The sequence below is a fragment of the Mauremys mutica genome, unplaced genomic scaffold (genome assembly GCF_020497125.1).
Source record: "Mauremys mutica isolate MM-2020 ecotype Southern unplaced genomic scaffold, ASM2049712v1 000752F_np12_obj, whole genome shotgun sequence".
In the NCBI taxonomy this organism is placed as follows: domain Eukaryota; kingdom Metazoa; phylum Chordata; order Testudines; family Geoemydidae; genus Mauremys; species Mauremys mutica.
The window spans coordinates 44,224-65,000 of record NW_025423046.1 but is presented as its reverse complement, the minus strand read 5'-3'; the positions used below and the strand labels follow the sequence as shown (position 1 = coordinate 65,000).

The 20,777-nt window shown below is 70.9% G+C and overlaps 1 protein-coding gene across 5 annotated transcripts in view; it reads left to right on the top strand.

Moving 5' to 3' along the window:
* ACHE (acetylcholinesterase (Cartwright blood group)) overlaps positions 1 to 20,366 on the top strand; it is a 21,108-nt gene extending 742 nt beyond the window's left edge. The window contains exons 1-4 of one of the 5 annotated variants that reach the window (XM_045000716.1): positions 1 to 11; positions 12,701 to 14,203; positions 15,001 to 15,167; positions 19,733 to 20,366. The exon at positions 1 to 11 is cut by the window's left edge and continues 52 nt beyond it. In XM_045000716.1, coding sequence (XP_044856651.1) covers positions 12,708 to 14,203; positions 15,001 to 15,167; positions 19,733 to 19,854 — 1,785 coding nt within the window. In that variant the 5' untranslated portion in view covers positions 1 to 11; positions 12,701 to 12,707 and the 3' untranslated portion in view covers positions 19,855 to 20,366. Of the gene's footprint in view, positions 12 to 10,152; positions 10,396 to 12,700; positions 14,204 to 15,000; positions 15,168 to 15,482; positions 16,783 to 19,732 lie in introns of those variants that run through there. The other 4 variants (XM_045000714.1, XM_045000718.1, XM_045000715.1 and 1 more) reach the window with 4 other exon arrangements.
* The last annotated feature ends 411 nt before the right edge of the window (positions 20,367 to 20,777 follow it).

Here is a 20,777-nt window from a genome sequence, read left to right as displayed (position 1 = left end):
GACAGAGAGAGGTGCGAAAACCTGCACATCCCCCCCCCACCAGCCGGCCCCCCAGTGACCCCGCCCGGCCAGCCCCCCCCAGGGAGACCCCCCCCAGCTGGCCCGTCAGTGACCCCTCCCGGCCAGCCCCCCCCAGTGAGACCCCCCCAGAGACCCCCCCAGCCAGCCCCCCAGTGACCCCGCCCAGCCAGCCCCCCCCAGTGAGACCCCCCCCAGAGACCCCCCCAGCCGGCCCCCCAGTGACCCCTCCCGGCCAGCCCCCCCAGTGAGATCCCCCCAGTGACCCCCCCAGCCGGCCCCCCAGTGACCCCGCCCGGCCAGCCCCCCCCAGTGAGATCCCCCCAGTGACCCCCCCAGCCGGCCCCCCAGTGACCCCTCCCAGCCAGCCCCCCCAGTGAGATCCCCCCAGAGACCCCCCCAGCCGGCCCCCCAGTGACCCCTCCCGGCCAGCCCCCCCATTGAGAGCACCCCAGAGACCCCCCCAGCCGGCCCCCCAGTGACCCATCCCAGCCAGCCGCCCCAGTGAGACCCCCCCAGAGACCCCCCCAGCTGGTCCCCCAGTGACCCCTCCCGGCCAGCCCCCCCAGTGAGACCCCCCCAGAGACCCCCCCCCCGGCCGTCCCCTCATCGACCCCCGCCAGGCAGCCCCCCCCAGTGAGACCCCCCCAGAGACCCCCCCAGCCGGCCCCCCAGTGACCCCTCCCTGCCTGCCCCCCCAGTGAGATCCCCCCAGCCGGCCCCCCAGTGACCCCTCCCGGCCAGCCCCCCCAGTGAGACCCCCCAGAGACCCCCCCAGCCGGCCCCCCAGTGACCCCTCCCAGCCAGCCCCCCCCAGTGAGACCCCCCAGAGACCCCCCCAGCCGGCCCCCCAGTGACCCCTCCCGGCCCGCCCCCCCAGTGAGACCCCCCAGAGACCCCCCCCGCCGGCCCCCCAGTGACCCCTCCCGGCCAGCCCCCCCAGTGAGACCCCCCCAGAGACCCCCCCCCCGGCCGGCCCCTCAGTGACCCCTCCCAGCCAGCCCCCCCCAGTGAGTCCCCCCCAGAGACCCCCCCAGCCGGCCCGTCAGTGACCCCTCCCAGCCAGCCCTATACACACCCCTCTGTCAACCTATCCCCCCCCCATCCATCCACCCCTGTACACACCCCTCCAGCGATCCACCCTCCTGTCTCTGCATCCCTCCGGCCCCACACACCCGTCTCTCCCTCTCTCTACCCCCACCCACCCCCTCTATCTATCTGTCTCCACCCAGCCAGCCCCACACCCTGCCCCCCCTTTCCTCCCACGCCCCATGGCCGAGCTCCCCCGGGCAGGGGGATGGTTTGAGCGGGGGTGGGGGGGCTGGTTGGGCCCTGCCCGGGGCAGTGGAGCTTGGTGTGGGGGGTGCCCCCCATTCTGGGCTGGGCGAGGTGGGCGCTGCGCCCGGGGTGGGGTGGGGGGTTCCCTGGCCAAGGCCGGGCTCCGGGCGCTGACGGGTGGGGCGTTGCCAGCAAAGATGAGGCAGCAGCAAATGGAGAGGTGAGGGGGGGTATTTGTGGGGAGGGGGCATCTGGCTGGGGGGGGTGGGGGTCCCTAGCAGGGGGGGGTCTGTGTGTCAGGCCGGGAGGGGGGGCTCTCAGCGGCGATGTGGGGGGCAGCACCTGATCCCTTGACAGGCTGTGTGCAGAAGAGAGGGCGGGGCTGGGGGGAGGCGGGGGGCACAGGGCCAGGGGTCGGGGGCAGGGGGAGGCGGGGGGCACAGGGCCGGGGGTCGGGGGCAGGGGACGGGGGGAGGCAGGGGGCACAGGGCCAGGGGTTGGGGGCAGGGGAAGGGGGGAGGCAGGGGGCACAGGGCCGGGGGTGGGAGCAGGGGAGGGGGGAGGCGGGGGGCACAGGGCCGGGGGTTGGGGGCAGGGGAAGGGGGGAGGCAGGGGGCACAGGGCCGGGGGTCGGGGGCAGGGGAAGGGGGAGGCAGGGGGCACAGGGCTGGGGATCGGGGGCAGGGGAATGAGGGAGGCAGGGGGCACAGGGCTGGGGGTTGGGGGCAGGGGAAGGGGGGAGGCAGGGGGCACAGGGCCGGGGGTCGGGGGCAGGGGAAGGGGGGAGGCAGGGGGCACAGGGCTGGGGGTATGGGGCAGAAGTTGGGGCGTGGCACAGGGCTGGGGGTTCGGGGCAGAGGATGGGGCCTGGGGGGGCAGAAGAGAGGGAAGCCAGGAGCTGGGGGTGTGGGGCCTGGGGGGGCAGGGGACAGGGCTGGGGGCAGAGGCGGGGGCAGGGCACTGACTGGCAGCCGCCCATCCCCAGGGCTGATATTCCCCCCCCAGACACTCCCCTGCCCCCCCACACACACGGGGGGGGGGGGGGAGCTGTGGCGGGGGGGGGGGAGAGACATTGAGGCAGAGAGCCGGGCAGGGCGGGGCTGGGGGGAGGGAAGCAGGCAGGGGGCAGGAGGCAGGTGGGGGTGGGGCAGGAGAGGGGGTGGGGGGGAGGTCAGGCAGGAGGGGCAGGCGGGGGGGGTGTCCGCGCCCAGAGGCCCGTAACCCCCCCCCGCCTGTGCCCATGGAGACCCCGGCTGTGTTTGCAAACAGAGGGCCGGATCGGTGCTGGGTTATTAACAGCCCTGAACTCCTGGGGGGGGCCGGGGGGGGGCAGCGGGAAAGAGCCATGACAGGAGCGACCTCAGGCAGAGAGGGAGAGAGAACGTGTGTGTGTGTGTGTGTGTGCGCACATGTGTGTGCAATTGTGTGTGTGTGCACATGTGTGTGCAATTGTATGCATGTGTGTGCACATGAATGTGTGTGTGCACGTGTGTGCAATTGGGTGCATGTGTGTGTGCACCTGTGTGTGTGCACATGTGTGTGCATGCCTGTGTGTGCACATGAATGTGTGTGTGCACGTGTGTGCAATTGTGTGTGTGTGTGCACATGTGTGTGTGCGTGGGTGTGCACATGTGTGTGAAATTGTGTGTGTGTGTACATGTGTGCAATTGTGTGTGTGTACATGTGTGTGCAATTGTGCATGTGTGTGCACATGAATGTGTGTGTGCACGTGTGTGCAATTGGGTGGGTGGGTGTGCACATGAATGTGTGTGTGCACGTGTGTGCAATTGGGTGCGTGTGTGTGCACATGTGTGTGTGCACATGCGTGTGCACATGTGCCTCTGTGTGTGTGTGTGTGTGTGTGTCCGTGCACAGTAGGTGTGTCCGTGGGTGTGCGCACATGTTCCAGGCAGTGGGGTGTGTTGCACACACGTGTTCTCTGCCGGGAGTGCGTGGGCAGGTCTGTAGGTTCAGTGAGTGCACCTGTGCGTGTTCCGTGGGGGGGGGTCCCTCTGACGTGTGCATGTGCACGTCTGTGCGTGTGAGCCGTGCACGGGGTGCGCATCGTCCGTGAGGGCTCATCTCTCCTGAGCTGCCCCCCCTCGGGGGGGGGGTTAGGAGGTCTCTGGCCCCAGCCTCCCTGGGGGATGGGGGGTTCGTGGGGGGGGGGGTCCCTGCTGGACTCCTGGGCCCTGAATCCATGGCCTCTCCCCCCCGCACCCCAGGGCGGGTAGGTCTGGGGGAGTCGGCGGGAGGAGGCTGGTTACAGGGGCCGGGCGGGGGGGTAGGTCTGGGGAGAGGCTAGCGGGGGGGGGTGGGGCTGGTTACAGGGGCCGGGCGGGGGGGGTAGGTCTGGGGAGGGGCTATCGAGGGGGGGCTGGGTACAGGGGCCGGGCGGGGGGGTAGGTCTGGGGAGGGGCTGTCGGGGGGGGCTGGTTACTGGGGCGGGGCGGGGGGGGTAGGTCTGGGGAGGGGCTATGGAGGGGGGGGCTGGTTACAGGGGCGGGCGGGGGGGGGGTAGGTCTGGGGAGGGGCTGTCGGGGGGGGGCTGGTTACAGGGGCCGGGCGGGGGGGTTGGTCTGGGGAGGGGCTGTCGGGGGGGGGCTGGTTACAGGTCCCGGGGGGGGGGGAGGTCTGGTGAGGGGCGGTCGGGGGGGGGGCTGGTTACAGGGGCCGGGCGGGGGGGGTAGGTCTGGGGAGGGCTGTCGGGGGGGGGCTGGTTACAGGGGCCGGGCGGGGGGTAGGTCTGGGGAGGGGCTAGCGGGGGGGCTGGTTACAGGGGCCGGGCGGGGGGGGGTAGGTCTGGGGAGGGGCTGTCGGGGGGGGGCTGGTTACAGGGGCCGGGCGGGGGGGTAGGTCTGGGGAGGGGCTATGGAGGGGGGGCTGGTTACACGGCCTGGGCGGGGGGGTAGGTCTGGGGAGGGGCTAGCGGGGGGGAGCTGGTTACAGGGGCTGGGCGGGGGGGTAGGTCTGGGGAGGGGCTGTCGGGGGGGGCTGGTTACAGGGGCTGGGCGGGGGGGTAGGTCTGGGGAGGGGCTGTCGGGGGGGGGCTGGTTACAGGGGCCGGGCGGGGGGGTAGGTCTGGGGAGGGGCTGTCGGGGGGGGGCTGGTTACAGGGGCCGGGCGGGGGGGTAGGTCTGGGGAGGGGCTGACGGGGGGGGGCTGGTTACAGGGCCGGGTGGGGGGGTAGGTATGGGGAGGGGCTGTCGGGGGGGGGCTGGTTACAGGGGCCGGGGGGGGGGGGTAGGTCTGGGGAGGGGCTGGGGGGGGGGGCTGGTTACAGGGGCTGGGCGGGGGGGTAGGTCTGGGGAGGGGCTGTCGGGGGGGGCTGGTTACAGGGGCCGGGCGGGGGGGGTAGGTCTGGGGAGGGGCTGTCGGGGGGGGGCTGGTTACAGGGGCTGGGTGGGGGGTAGGTCTGGGGAGGGGCTGTCGGGGGGGGGGGCTGGTTACAGGGCCGGGCGGGGGGGTAGGTCTGGGGAGGGGCTGTCGGGGGGGGCTGGTTACAGGGCCCGGCCGGGGGGTAGGTCTGGGGAGTGGCTAGCGCGGGGGGGGGTGACATTGGCCGGGCGGGGGGGTAGGTCTGGGGAGGGGCTATGGAGGGGGGGGCTGGTTACAGGGGCCGGGCGGGGGGGTAGGTCTGGGGAGGGGCTAGCGGGGGGGGGCTGGTTACAGGGCCCGGCCGGGGGCGAAGGTATGGGGAGGGGCTATGGAGGGGGGGCTGGTTACAGGGGCCGGGCGGGGGGGTAGGTCTGGGGAGGGGCTAGGGAGGGGGGGCTGGTTACACGGGACGCGCGGGGGGGGAAGGTCTGGGGAGGGGCTAGCGGGGGGAGGCTGGTTACAGGGGCCGGGCGGGGGGGTAGGTCTGGGGAGGGGCTGTCGGGGGGGCTGGTTACAGGGGCCGGGCGGGGGGGGTAGTTCTGGGGAGGGGCTATGGAGGGGGGGCTGGTTACAGGGGCCGGGCGGGGGGGGGTAGGTCTGGGGAGGGGCTGTCGGGGGGCTGGTTACAGGGGCCGGGCGGGGGGGTAGGTCTGGGGAGGGGCTGTCGGGGGGGGGCTGGTTACAGGGGCCGGGCGGGGGGGGAGGTCAGGGGAGGGGCTCTGGAGGGGGGGCTGGTTACAGGGGCCGGGCGGGGGGGTAGGTCTGGGGAGGGGCTGTCGGGGGGGGGCTGGTTACAGGGGCCGGCGGGGGGGGTAGGTCTGGGGAGGGGCTATGGGGGGGGGGCTGGTTACAGGGGCCGGGCGGGGGGGTAGGTCTGGGGAGGGGCTGTCGGGGGGGGGGCGGGTTACAGGGGCCGGGCGGGGGGGGAGGTCTGGGGAGGGGCTATCGGTGGGGGGGGGGCTGGTTACAGGGGCCGGGCGGGGGGGTAGGTCTGGGGAGGGGCTGTCGGGGGGGGGCTGGTTACAGGGGCCGGGCGGGGGGGTAGGTCTGGGGAGGGGCTGTCGGGGGGGGGCTGGTTACAGGTCCGGGCGGGGGGGTAGGTCTGGGGAGGGGCTGTCGGGGGGGGGGGCTGGTAACAGGGGCCGGGCGGGGGGGGTAGGTTTGGGGAGGGGCTGTCGGGGGGGGGCTGGTTACAGGGGCCGGGCGGGGGGGTAGGTCTGGGGAGGGGCGAAGGGGGGGGGGCTGGTTACAGGGGCCGGGCGGGGGGGGAGGTCTGGGGAGGGGCTATGGAGGGGGGGCTGGTTACAGGGGCCGGGCGGGGGGGTAGGTCTGGGGAGGGGCTGTCGGGGGGGGGCTGGTTACAGGGGCCGGGCGGGGGGGGAGGTCTGGGGAGGGGCTGTCGGGGGGGGGCGGGTTACAGGGCCGGGCGGGGGGGTAGGTCGGGGGAGGGGCTGTCGGGGGGGGGCTGGTTACAGGGCCGGGCGGGGGGGTAGGTCTGGGGAGGGGCTGTTGGGGGGGCTGGTTAGAGCGCCGGGGGGGGGGCTGGAGGGGAGCTCAGTTGGGGGGTCGGGTTACAGCAGCCGGGGGGGGGGCTGGTTAGAGCGCCTGGGGGGGGCTGTCGGGGGGGCTGGTTAGAGCGCCTGGGGGGGCTGTCGGGGGGGCTGGTTAGAGCGCGGTGGGGGGGGCTGTTGGGGGGGCTGGTTAGAGCGCCTGGGGGGGGGCTGTCGGGGGGGCTGGTTAGAGCGCTGTGGGGGGGGCGGTTGGGGGGGCTGGTTAGAGCGCCGTGGGGGGGGCTGTCGGGGGGGCTGGTTACAGGGCAGGGCGGGGGGGTAGGTCTGGGGAGGGGCTGTCGGGGGGGCTGGTTAGAGCGCCGGGGGGGCTGGAGGGGAGCTCAGTTGGGGGGTCGGGTTACAGCAGCCGGGGGGGGGGGGCTCCGGCACTCGGAAGCTGCTGGCTGCCAAGTCGGGGGGGGGGATTGAGTTCCCAGCCCCCCCCCCCACACCCAGCGGGTGTCAGTTCCGGCCCCACGGCTCCCCGGGCCGGGCCATGGACCAAGCAGACGAGGTGCGGGGTGGGGGGGGGGCTCCGAGGGCCCCATCCAGCCTCTGAAAGGGGAGCCCAGCCCCCCCCCGTACCCCAAACCATCCCTCTGCGTGTGGGCCCGGGGGGGGCGGTGCCGGGAGCTCTTAGAGGCAGAGGGACCCCACGACCCTCCCCCCCAGGGACACAACTTCCCTGCCCCCCCCCCAGGCCCAGGGAGAGACATTCGGGGGGGCCGCCCCCTCCCCACCCACCCCCCATCGGGCCCCCGATCGGCAGCCCCCCCATCAGCCCCCCTTCCCCCCCATCAGCCGCCCCCGTCGGCAGCCCCCCCCCCCATCAGCCCCCGGCGCAAGCGCCTGGTTATTTCCGTCCGGGGTATTTTAGTCGCTAACAGCTGGGGCTGGCGCCCGCCCCACACCTGCTCCCCCACGGCGGGGGGGGGGCTGGCTCAGGGCCCTGCGGGGGGGATGTCTGGTATGGGGGGCAGCGCCCATCCCCCACACTCTCCTTCAAGCCTCACTTCCGCTCCCCCCCCCCCGAGCAAATCCTGGGCCCAGCCAGGCGCTGGGGGTGTGGGGCCTGGGGGGGCAGGGGACTGGCTGGCAAGCTGCCCCTCCCCACGGTGCCCCCCGCCGGGGGCCCCCCTCCCACAGCCAGTGCTCCCGCCCCACGGCGCCCCCCGCCGGGAGCCCCCCTCCCACAGCCAGTGCTCCCGCCCCACGGTGCCCCCCGCCGGGAGCCCCCCTCCCACAGCCAGTGCTCCCGCCCCACGGCGCCCCCCGCCGGGAGCCCCCCTCCCACAGCCAGTGCTCCCGCCCCACGGCGCCCCCCGCCGGGAGCCCCCCTCCCACAGCCAGTGATCCCGCCCCACGGCGCCCCCCGCCGGGAGCCCCCCTCCCACAGCCAGTGATCCCGCCCACGGCACCCCCTGCCGGGGGCCCCCCTCCCACAGCCAGTGATCCCGCCCCACGGCGCCCCCCGCCGGGAGCCCCCCTCCCACAGTCAGTGCTCCCGCCCCACGGCGCCCCCCGCCTGGAGCCCCCCTCCACCAGCCAGTGATCCCGCCCCACGGCGCCCCCCGCCGGGAGCCCCCCTCCCACAGCCAGTGATCCCGCCCCACGGCACCCCCCGCCGGGAGCCCCCCCATCACCAGTGATCCCGCCCCACAGCGCCCCCCGCCGGGAGCCCCCCTCCCGCAGCCAGTGCTCCCGCCCCACGGCACCCCCTGCCGGGAGCCCCCCCACAACCAGTGCTCCCACCCAACGGCGCCCCTTGCCGGGAGCCACCCCACAGCCAGTGCTCCCGCCCCACGGTGCCCCCCAGTGCTTTGGGGGGTGGACGGCGTCGGTCCTGTGCCTGCCAGCAGCACGGAGTGTCCCTGAAAACGCCCTGAGCGAGGCTCGGGCTGTGAGGGCGCCGGGCACGGGGAACGGCGGCCGAACGGCACCAACAGGCCCCCTGGGAAACTGCCGGGCCAGCCGGAGCCAGACCGGAGCCCAGCTCACTGCAGGGGCACAAGCCCCCTTTTGCATTTCGCCGCCCATCAGCAGCAGGGAGGCCGGCAAGCAACCAGGGGAGGCCAGTGGCCCATCGAGCTGCTGAGAGACCCTGCAGGGAAAACAAGGCCGTTGCGGAGAAACGACATGAATTCTTTGCCTCGGTCTCCACGGCTGAGGGCGAGTCCCACACCTGAGCCAGGCTTTTTAGGTGGCCGATCGGAGGGACCGTCCCAGATTGAGGTGTCATCGGAGGAGGTTTGGGAACAAAGCGATTAATTAAACAGTAATAAGTCAGCAGGGCCGGGTGGGATTCAGCCAGGAGTTCTGAAGGACCTGAAATGTGAGATTACAGAGCCTCTAACTGCGGCATGTGAACCCGTCATTTAAATCCGCTTCTGGACCGGATGCCTGGAGGCCGGCTAGTGTGACGCCGATCTTTAAACCGGCTCCAGAGGTGATGCCGGCAATCACAGGCCAGTGAGCCTGACTTGGGTACCGGGCAAACCGGCTGAAACTCCAGTAAAGACCAGAATTGTCAGCCAGGGAGATGAGCAGGACTTGGGGAAGAGTCCCCCTGGTTTTAGTAAAGGGAAATCGCGCCTCACCAATCTACTAGAATTCCTGGAGGGGTCAACAGGCGTGTGGCCAAGGGGGACCCAGTGGACTTAGATTCCCAGAAAGACTTTGGCCAGCCCCCTCCCCAAAGGCTCGTAGGCAAAGTCAGCTGGGACGGGACAGGAGGGGAGGGCCCCTCCTGGATCAGTACCTGGGTAACAGACAGGAAACAAAGGGGTGGAACAAATGGGCAGTTTTCAGCGTGGAGAGAGGGACATCGTGGTGCCCCCCCCCCCAGGGGTCTGTGCTGGGCCCCGTCCTATGCCACAGAGTCATCAACCATCTGGATAAAGGGTGAAGAGTGAGGTGGCAACATCTGCAGATGGTACAAAACTGCTCTGGAGAGTTACGTCCCCGGCAGCCTGGGACGAGCTGCAAAGGGCCTCACAGAACTGGGTGACGGGGCAACAACCTGGCAGGTGAAATTCAGGGTTGATCAATGCAAAGTGATGCACGTTGGAAACCATCGTCCCAACTCGACCTGTGCAGTGATGGGGCTGAATGAGCTGCTACCGCTCAAGAGAGATCTTGGAGTCACTGCGGAGAGTTCTCTGCAAACACCCGCTCGACGTGCAGCCCCAGCCGGGAAAGCAACCAGGATGTTGGGTTATCATTAGGGACGGGAGAGAGAATCAGACAGAAAATATCCCGTTGCCTCCCTATAAATCCATGGGACGCCCACACCTGGAACACTGTGTGCAGATGGGGCGCCCCATCGCAGCAAGGATCTAGTGGGACTGTCAAAGGTTCAGAAAACAGCAACAAAACTGCTGAGTCCCCCTGAGGGGTCTGGACCAGCGGCCGTGTGAGGGGAGATCAATCCGATCAGCTTGGAACAGAGACGCCGCAGGGAGCAGACGCGCGAGGTCTATAAAAGCAGGACTGGGGTGGGGCAGGCGAACCGAGACGTGTTGTTTACCCTTTGGCACAACACGACGCCGAGAGGTCGCCGGATGAAATTAATAGGCAGCGGGTTTCACACGCCCAAGAGGAAGTGCTTTAGCATGCACCAAAAAAAAAAAAAAACACCCCGTTAACCTGGGGAACTCCTCGCCGGGGGACGTCGTGAAGGCCAAAAGTGCAACAGGGTTCAGAAGAGAATTAGCTGCGTTCACAGAGGCCAGGTCCCGCAGGGGCTCTTCACCAGGGATGCAGCCCCCCGCCCTGGGTGTCCCTGAGCTCCTGACTGCCAGGAGCTGGCAATGGGCGACAGGGGCTGGGTCACTCGGGGATTCCCTGCTCTGTTCATTCCCTCTGGGGCGCCTGGCACTGGCCGCTGTCAGAAGACAGGAAACTGGGCTGGATGGACCTTTGGTCTGACCCAGACAGGCCTGGGATGGCAGTGGGGCTGTGGGTCAGGAGTGAGGGGCACCGGCAGAGATCAGTGTCCGTCCCCACCCCCAGCCCGGTCGATCCGGTTTCCCCGGGAGACGTTGCCAAGGCCCTGGGGTTTCGGTGCCACCCTGTTTGCGCTGGGATCAAGGGCCCGTTTCCCTCTGGCTCCGGCCGCCCCCTCCCCGCCCCGTGGACTCCAACCCCAGCCGCGCGCCGGGCCAGGCAGCAGGTGGTGACGCGGGTGTCGGGGGGCGCTGGCTGGGAAGGGGGGGATTGTGCACGGGGGGGGTGCGCGGGTGACGGGCTGGCGTGTCACTGCCCCGGGGGCGAGCTGTGCTGGGGGGGTGAGTTGTGGTTGGGAGCCGGGTGTCAGGATGGGGGAAGGGTGTTGCAGTGACCGAGTGTGTGATTTCTGCCTGGGCACGGGGACAGGTCCAGGGGCGGTTGTGTGCTGTGGGTCAGGGAGTGTGTACGGGTGTGGTATGACTGTGCGCAGTGAGAGGGGGTTGTGTATGCGGGTGTTGGCTTGATGGCTGTTGTACTGTGTTTTGGGGGCAGTTGTGTGCTGTGGGGCTGAGGTGTGGGTCAGGGAGTGTGTACGGGTGTGGTATGACTGTGTGTGTCTGCGTGGTGAGAGGGGGGTTGTGTATGCGGGTGTTGGCTTGATGGCTGTTGTACTGTGTTTTGGGGGCAGTTGTGTGCTGTGGGGCTGAGGTGTGGGTCAGGGAGTGTGTATGGGTGTGGTATAACAGTGTGTGTGTCTGCGTGGTGAGAGGGGAGTTATGTTGTGTGTGTGTTGGTTTGATGGCTGTTGTGAGGGGGTGGTGAGGTGGTTGTGGCTGTGTGTTGGTTTTCTGGCTGTTGCACTGTGTTTTAAGGGATGGTTGTGTCATCAGGATGAGCTGTGTGTTGTGACTTTGGGCAGGGGTGTTGTGTGCAGGTGTGGTATGACAGTGTGTGGTGAGAGGGGGTTGTGCATGTGGGTGTTGGCTTGATGGCTGTTGTACTGTGCTTTGGGGGGCAGTTGTGGGTGGCGGGGCTGAGGTGTGGGTCAGGGAGCGTGTACAGGTGTGTTATGAGTGTTGTGTGGGTGTGTCTTGGTTTGATGGCTGTTGTTGGGGGTGTGGTGAGAGGAGGGTGTGGCTGTCTGTTGGTTGGCTGACTGTTGCACTGGGTTTGAGGGGCGGTTGTGTTGTTGGGCTGAGTGGCGTGTTGTGACTTTGGGCAGTGGCGGTGTTGTAGACGGGTGTGTTCCGGCTGTGTGTGGCGGTGGGGGTTGTGCCTTGCGCACAGGGTGGTTCGCTGGACGGGGGGACAGGCGGGGTTGTCGGGGGGACGCATGTCTCCCAGGCGTGTCGTGACCGGGGGGTTGCGGGCTGGGTCAGGGGGTCGGCTGGGAGGGGCGGGGCAGCGACACCGGGGGCCGTGCTGGGGGGATCTGTGGGGAGTCGTGTTCAGGGCGGGTTCCCCCGGTTACAGCCCAGGGGCACCCCAGCTTTAACCACACCCCAGAGGCCCCTCCCCCTCCAGGAATTGCTCCCGGATACCCAGATTACTGCTCTGAGCACTAGGCCCCAGAGCCGGGGGGAGAACCCAGGAGTCCTGGCTCCCGGCCCCCCTGCTCTGACCCACCAGCCCCCACTCCCCTCCCAGAGCCGGGGAGAGAACTCAGGCGTCCTGGCTCCCAGCCCCCCTGCTCTGACCCACCAGCCCCCACTCCCCTCCCAGAGCCGGGGAGAGAACCCAGGAGTCCTGGCTCCCAGCCCCCCTGCTCTGACCCACCAGCCCCCACTCCCCTCCCAGAGCCGGGGAGAGAACCCAGGAGTCCTGGCTCCCAGCCCCCCCGCTCTAACCCACCAGCCCCCACTTCCCTCCCAGGGCCGGGGAGAGAACCCAGGAGTCCTGGCTCCCAGCCCCCCCTGCTCTAACCCACCAGCCCCCGCTCCCCTCCCAGGGCCGGGGAGAACCCAGGAGTCCTGGCTCCCCGCCCCCCCCCTGCTCTGACCTACCGGCCCCCACTCCCCTCCCAGAGCCGGGGAGAACCCAGGAGTCCTGGCTCCCAGCCCCCCCTGCTCTAACCACCAGCCCCCACTCCCCTCCCAGAGCCGGGGAGAGAACCCAGGAGTCCTGGCTCCCAGCCCCCCCTGCTCTAACCCACCAGCCCCCACTGCCCTCCCAGAGCCGGGGAGAGAACCCAGGAGTCCTGGCTCCCGGCCCCCCTGCTCTAACCCACCAGCCCCCACTCCCCTCCCAGAGCCGGGGAGAGAACCCAGGAGTCCTGGCTCCCGGCCCCCCCTGCTCTAACCACCAGCCCCCACTCCCCTCCCGGTGCCCCAGTCCCTGCATGCTGCTGATAAGGCGCCTGGGGCTGCTGGGCGGGGACAGGCCCCGCGGGTCCCTTATCGGGGCAGGCGGCCGGGGGACGGGAGGTCCCGGCTGCATCGTGCCGCGGTCCCAGGGGTGGGGGGCTGTCGCTGGCTGGGGGGGGACGTCTCCTGCTGCCCCCTAACCCCGTCTCTCCCCTCCCCCCGCAGCGGCGCCATGGCCGGGGCCCTGGCCGCCCCCGCTCTCCTGCTCTGCGCCGCCCTGGCCCTCGGCGCCCGGGCCGACGAGCTGCTGGCCAGCACCCGGGCGGGGCAGGTGCGGGGCCTGCGGGTGCCCGTCCTCTCGGGCCAGGTCTCCGCCTTCCTGGGCATCCCGTACGCCGAGCCGCCCGTGGGCCGGCTGCGCTTCCGCCGGCCGGAGCCCAAGCGGGGCTGGAGCGGGGTGCTGGACGCCGGCGCCTACCGCCAGGCCTGCCACCAGTACGTGGACACCCTCTACCCCGGCTTCCCCGGCACGGAGATGTGGAACCCCAACCGGGAGATGAGCGAGGACTGCCTGTACCTCAACCTGTGGGCGCCCTCCCCGCGGCCCCGCAACGCCACCGTGCTGGTCTGGATCTACGGCGGCGGCTTCTACAGCGGCGCCGCCTCGCTGGACGTCTACGACGGGCGCTACCTGGCCCACGCCGAGCAGGTGGTGGTGGTCTCCATGAACTACCGGGTGGGGGCCTTCGGCTTCCTGGCCCTCTCGGGCAGCCAGGAGGCGCCGGGCAACGTGGGGCTGCTGGACCAGCGCCTGGCGCTGCAGTGGGTGCAGGGCAACATCCACTTCTTCGGGGGCAACCCCCAGGCGGTGACCATCTTCGGGGAGAGCGCCGGGGCCGCCTCGGTGGGCATGCACCTGCTCTCGCCCGGCAGCCGCCCGCTCTTCCGCCGCGCCATCCTGCAGAGCGGGGTGCCCAACGCCCCCTGGGCCACCGTGGCCCCGGCCGAGGGCCGGCGCCGGGCCGGCCAGCTGGCCAAGCTGGTGGGCTGCCCGCCGGGCAACGACTCGGAGCTGGTGGCCTGCCTGCGGGACAAGAGCCCGCAGGAGCTGATCGACCAGGAGTGGCAGGTGCTGCCCCACCAGAGCGTCTTCCGCTTCTCCTTCGTGCCGGTGGCCGACGGGGACTTCTCCGGCGAGGTGCCCGAGGCCCCGGCGGGCGCCGGCGGCTTCCGGGAGACCCAGGCGCTGGTGGGGGTGGTGCGGGACGAGGGCACCTACTTCCTGATCTACGGGGCGCCCGGCTTCAGCAAGGACAACGAGAGCCTGATCAGCCGGGAGGACTTCCTGGGCGGGGTGCGCATGGGGGTGCCCCAGGCCAACGACCTGGCGGCCGAGGCCGTGGTGCTGCAATACACCGACTGGCTGGACCAGGACAACCCGGTGAAGAACCGGGAGGCCATGGACGACATCGTGGGCGACCACAACGTCATCTGCCCCGTCACCCACTTCGCCCTGCGGCTGGCCGAGCGGGGCGCCCGCGTCTACTCCTACTTCTTCGACCACCGCGCCTCCAACATGCTGTGGCCCCCCTGGATGGGGGTGCCCCACGGCTACGAGATCGAGTTCGTCTTCGGCCTGCCCCTCGACCCCGGCCTCAACTACACGGCCGAGGAGGCCGCCCTCAGCCGCCGCATGATGCGCTACTGGGCCAACTTCGCCCGCACCGGGTACCGGGGCGGGGGGCGGCCCCTGGGGTGGGGGGCAGGCGGGGGGGGTTGGTCCCTGGAGGGGGGGGGTCCCCACACTGAGGGGGAAGGTGGGTGGCCTTGGAGGTCTCTGGGGGGTCCCCAGACTGGGGGGTAGCTGGGTGGGTTTGGGGGTCTCCAAAGGGGAGGTCCCCACACTGGGGGGCAGGCGGGTGGGTTTGGGGGTGCCCAGGGGATGAGTCAGTGGAGGGGGGTCCACACACTGGGGGGTAGGTGGGTGGATTTGGGGGGGTCTCCAAAGGGGAGGTCCCCACACTGGGGGGTAGCTGGGTGGGTTGGGGGGTCTCCAAAGGGGAGGTCCCCACACTGGGGGGTAGGTGGGTGGGTTTGGGGGTGCCCAGAGGGGAGGTCCCACACTGGGGGGTAGCTGGGTGGGTTTGGGGGGTCCCCGGAGGGGAGGTCCCCACACTGGGGGGCAGGTAGGTGGGTTTGGGGGTCCCCAGGGGTGAGTCAGTGGAGGGGGGTCCCCACACTGGGGGGCAGGCGGGTGGGTTTGGGGGTCCCCGGAGGGGAGCTCCCACACTGGGGGGCAGGCGGGTGGGTTTGGGGGTCCCCGGAGGGGAGGTCCTCACACCGGGGGGCAGGCGGGTGGGTTTGGGGGTCCCCAGGGGTGAGTCAGTGGAGGGGGGTCCCCACACCGGGGGGCAGGCGGGTGGGTTTGGGGGTCTCCGGAGGGGAGGTCCCACACTGGGGGGCTGGCGGGTGGGTTTGGGGGTCCCCAGCCAGCAGAGCCTGACCCCTCTCCCCCTCCCGCGCAGGGACCCCAACGAGGCGTCGGAGCGGGGCGCGCGCTGGCCCCCCTACACCCCGCGGCAGCAGCAGTACGTGCGGCTGAACCCGCGCCCCCTGGCTGTGGGGCAGGGGCTCCGGGCCCAGGTCTGCGCCTTCTGGAATCGCTTCCTGCCCAAGCTGCTCAACATCACTGGTGAGACGCCCGGGGGCGGGGGGGGGGGACCCTGCCATACCTGGGGGGGGGCAGGAGACCGCGGGGGGGGACCCTATATTGGGAAGGGGGCCGTGGGGCATCATGGGGGGGGGGATCTTTGCCTTGTGGGGGGAGGGTGAAGGGAAAATGGATGGGGGAAGGGGGAGGGGAGCTCACAGAGGGAAACTGAGGCAGGGCAAACCAAATATTTCCCCCTCCCCCGCCATCACGGCCCAGCCAGCCCGGTATCCCTGCCCCCCAGGGTCCGGGCCATGGCTTAATCCCCCCCCTCCTCTTTTTTTTTCTCCCCTGTAGAGCCATGCGCTGCAACCGACCGGGGTCCCGGGCCCCCCCCAGCCCCACTGCCCCTCCTCGCCCTCCTCCCCCTCCTCGCCCTGCGGCTCAGGCCCTGAGAGCGGATCCTGCATGCACCGGACGGCTGGGCGGGGGCGGGGCGGGGGAGCCCTGGCCCTCACGGGGTCGGCTCGAGGCGGAGCCGGCCCCAGACGGGGGCAGTTCGGCACCTGTGGAACTCCTGGCCACTAGGGGGCACCAAGCCGGAGCTCAATGAATCGGCCACTAGGGGGCACCGAGCCGGAGCTCAATGAATCGGCCACTAGGGGGCACCGAGCCGGAGCCTGGGGAACTCCTGGCCACTAGGGGGCACCGAGCCGGAGCCTGGGGAACTCCTGGCCACTAGGGGGCAGCGAGCCGGAGCTCAATGAATCAGCCACTAGGGGGCACCGAGCCGGGGCCTGGGGAACTCATGGCCACTAGGGGGCACCGAGCCGGAGCTCAATGAATCGGCCACTAGGGGGCACCGAGCCGGAGCTCAATGAATCGGCCACTAGGGGGCACCGAGCCGGGGCCTGGGAACTCCTGGCCACTAGGGGGCACCGAGCCGGAGCTCACTGAATCGGCCACTAGGGGCCAGCGAGCCGGAGCTCACTGAATCGGCCACTAGGGGGCAGCGAGCTGTTGCCAGGGGGACAGCGCCCCGCCCCGCCCCAGGGGGCATTTCCTAGCCAGGATTTTAACACTCAGGCCGCGGCCGAGAGCAATGGCAGCTCCGCTGCTCCGACGCCGCTGCCGGCCCCCCCAGCAGGGGAACAGGGGCTGGGGGAGGTGGGGCGGCAGGGAGAGGGCGGAGCCTTGCCGCACAAGCACCGCAGGGCCGCACCTCTGTGCACAGGTAGACGCACGCGCGGCACATGGGCTGCCCACACCCGCGCTGCGGGCGCACGCTGCCACGCGGTGCACACTCGCTCCACCCGTACCCGGCGCGCACTGCACACCATTCGCAACCGCCGCCCCCGGCCGCGCTGCACATGGGCACTGCACGCGCACTGCGTGAACGCTGCACACGGACACACCGCACGCGCACTGCGTGAACGCTGCACACGGGCACACCGCACGCGCACTGCGTGCACGCTGCACACGGGCACACCGCACGCGCACTGCGTGCACGCTGCACACGGGCACACCGCACGCGCACTGCGTGCACGCTGCACACGGGCACACCGCACGCGCACTGCGTGAACGCTGCACACGGGCACACCGCACGCGCACTGCGTGAAAGCTGCACACGGGCACACCGCACGCGCACTGCGTGCACGCTGCACACGGGCACACCGCACGCACACTGCGTGCACGCTGCACACGGGCACACCGCACGCGCACTGCGTGAACGCTGCACACGGGCACCGCACGTGCACTGCATGCACGCTGCACACGGGCACACCGCACGCGCACTGCGTGAACGCTGCACACGGACACACCGCACGCGCACTGCGTGCACGCTGCACACGGGCACACCGCACGCGCACTGCGTGAACGCTGCACACGGACACACCGCACGCGCACTGCGTGAACGCTGCACACGGGCACACCGCACGCGCACTGCGTGCACGCTGCACACGGGCACACCGCACGCGCACTGCGTGAACGCTGCACACGGGCACACCGCACGCGCACTGCGTGCACGCTGCACACGGACACACCGCACGCGCACTGCGTGAACGCTGCACACGGACACACTGCACGGGGCCGTGGCAGACACGGGGCGGACACGCGCCAGCCGGCGGGGGGAGGGGAACCGCGGGAGCCAGGCTCACACTGGGGTTCCTGATCTCCGCGACCCAGACACCCCTACACCCCGCGGGGGGGGGCTGTCACCCCCCAACCCCCTGAGCCCGGCCAGGGGCCCCAGCTGGGGGGTTTCTGGCCTCTTATAAAAGACATTTTTTGGTGTTTCCTTTTGCATGCCGTGTTCGTGTCTTTGACGATTCAACCCCCCCCTCCATAAAGTGACCACGGGGAGGGGGGCAGGGTGTGTTGGGGGGCTGGAGGGGGAAAGGTGGGGCACATAGGGGGTGGAGTGGGGCCCCCTGTGGTGGGGAGGGGACAGAGAGGTGTGGGGGGAGGGGCTGTCAGTATAAAGGGGGTGATTGGATGTGGGGGGAGGGGCTCTGGCATGGGGGCAGGGGGCACTCAGGGGCTGGAGGTAGGGGGCAGAGAGGGGCCCTGTCCCACAGCAGAGGGGGGCTTAGGGGGTTAATGCTCAGGCGGGGGGAGGGCAGCAGAGGGATGAGGTTTCGGGGGGGGGCTGGGTCGTGAGGGTGATGCCGCTTTGCAGATGCGAGATGAGGGGGAGGGGCTGCTTGGCTCTGCCACCCCCCAGACACTGCCCCACACGTGGGAGCCCCCACCCACACATCAACACCTGGGCACTGCCCCATCTCACCCACCCGCCCCCCATCCCCTCCCAGCGCCGGGGAGAGAACCCAGGAGTCCGGGCTCCCAGCTCCCGCTGCTCTAACCCACCTGCCCCCACTCCCCTCCCAGAGCCGTGGAGAGAACCCAGGAGTCCTGGCTCCCAGCCCCCCCTGCTCTAACCACCAGCCCCCACTCCCCTCCCAGAGCTGGGGAGAGAACCCAGGAGTCCTGGCCCCCAGCCCCCCTGCTCTAACCCACCAGCCCCCACTTCCCTCCCAGAGCTGGGGAGAACCCAGGAGTCCTGGCCCCCAGCCCCCCTGCTCTAACCCACCAGCCCCCACTTCCCTCCCAGAGCTGGGGAGAACCCAGGAGTCCTGGCCCCCAGCCCCCCTGCTCTAACCACCAGCCTCCACTCCCCTCCCAGAGCCAGGGAGAGAACCCAGGAGTCCTGGCTCCCAGCCCCCCTGCTCGACCCCACCAGCCCCCACTGCCCTCCCAGAGCCAGGGAGAGAACCCAGGAGTCCCGGCTCCCAGCCCCCCCTGCTCTAACCCACCAGCCCCCACTCCCCTCCCAGAGCCGGGGAGAGAACCCAGGAGTCCTGGCTCCCAGCCCCCCCTGCTCTAACCCACCAGCCCCCACTCCCCTCCCAGAGCTGGGGAGAGAACCCAGGAGTCCGGGCTCCTGCATTATCCTGTTCAGCCCCTGGATGTCAAATACCTCGTGTGATCCCTGCTCCGCCGTACCGGGCCGGGCGGCACCGGATGAGGATCACGTCTGGGGCGCGTCCTCGGGCCCCGTGGCCGGTCCAGGTCTCCACGACGTGGCCCCTGCAGGAGTGTTCGTTTGGCCCCGGTTAGATTCTGCGTCACCCCCCAGCCCTCCCCCGGGGCCACGCCTGATCCACGCCGGGGGTGGGGCGTCAGTGCCGACAGCCACGGGGGTCACACAACAGGGGGCCGGTGGTGGCCGCCGCCCACTCTCCGCCCCAGAGACAGGCGGGTGACGGCAGAGCAGAGAATTCAAGGCCCCGGGGGGTCGGGTGAACAGCTCCAAACTGCACCGCGACCCCCAACTGAAGAGAGATTCAGCCCGAGCCGCAGCGACCGAGCAGGACCGGGAGCGACCGGCCCCCCCCTCCGGAAAACGAGCCCCCCCTGGCTGCGAAGCGTCGGCCGGAAAAGCCAACCCGGCCCCCGGGCCCGGAGCAAGGAGTCGCCGGCGTCCAGCCGCCGCGGGCACCGCCGGAGCCCGAGAGACGCGGCTCGTCCAGCCGGAGGCGCCAGGGGCGGTAGACGCGCGCAACATGGACGTTTCTGCAGCTGCTGGCGGCGCGGCGGCCAGGGCGGGGACTCCACAGCGGAGGGACCGAGGCCCCCCCCAGACGGAGAGCGGCTGCAGGGCCGCGGAAACAACCGACTCCAACGCCGGCGCGGGCGGCAGCGGCGTTACCGAGACCCCGGCGTGGCCCCGGAGCCACAGCCCAGGGACCCCGCGTCACGGCAGCCGAACGAGACGGGATTCCCAGCAGCCCGCGGGGCGAGTGGAGGGAGCTGGGCAGACGGCCCAGGAAACCCGCCGGCAGCCAGGGCCGGTCCTCGCTCGCCTGGGCTACGGAGCAGCCGGTCGCGGGGCCCGGAGACTGGCCGCGCTGGGGGGAGGGGGGGTGTTAAAGGCACAGCCGGGGGGGGGGGGGCAAACGCCAGCCTGGATCCGGCCCCGAGCAGCGCTCGGGCCCCCGTCTTGTGAACGGGCCTGGGGGGATTGTTCGGGGCAGGGGGCGGGGGCTGCTCAGGGGCCCAGCTCTGAGGGACGCTAACCGCCCCCCCGGGCTCTCTCCCCCCCACCCCAGATAACATCGAGGAGGCCGAGCGGCAGTGGCGGCTGGAGTTTCACCGCTGGAGCGCGTACATGGGCCACTGGAAAAGCCAGTTCGACCACTACAGCCGACAGGACCGCTGCTCCGAGCTGTGAGGGGGCGACAGCCCCCCAGCCCCCCAACAGCCCCCACCTCCTCCCAGCCCCCCACAGACCCTCACCTCCTCCTCACAGCCCCCACCGCTGCTCCGAGCTGTGAGGGGGCGACAGCCCCCCAGCCCCCCAACAGCCCCCACCTCCTCCCAGACCCCACAGACCCTCACCTCCTCCTCACAGCCCCACACCACTGCTCCGAGCGGTGAGGGGGCGGCCCCCCAACCCTTCAGCCCCACACCTACCCCCTCCCACTCTCCTCCCCAGCCCCCCTGCCTGGCCCCCCAGCCATGGGGAGAGGGGGGGGTAACCGGACTGTGCAATCTGAGACCCCCACCCCAGTCTAAGGTGTGTGTGTGACCCCACCCCCGTATCTGTATATAACGGTTATTTAAGAGATTTGTGAGAAATAGATAAATATCTATATTATATACGCAGCCCCCCGAGGCGCCGCCCGGGAGCCCCGCGCTGCCCCCCAACCCCTCCCCACGCGGACCCCCGACTCCCAGCCCCCCAACCCCTCCCCACGCGGACCCCCGACTCCCAGCCCCCCGACTCCCAGCCCCCAACCCCTCCCCATGCGGACCCCCGACTCCCAGCCCCCCAACCCCTCCCCACGCGGACCCCCGACTCCCAGCCCCCCGACTCCCAGCCCCCAACCCCTCCCCATGCGGACCCCCGACGCCCAGCCCCCAACCCCTCCCCACGCAGACCCCCGACTCCCAGCCCCCCGACTCCCAGCCCCCAACCCCTCCCCACGCAGACCCCCAATGCCCAGCCCCCAACCCCTCCCCCCGTGGACCCCCAATGCCCAGCTCCTCAACCCCTCCCCGTGCTGCCCCCCGACTCCCAGCCCCCAACTCATCCCTGCGCTGCCCCCCGACTCCTCCCCACGCTGGCCCCGAACTCCCAGCCCCCAACCCCTC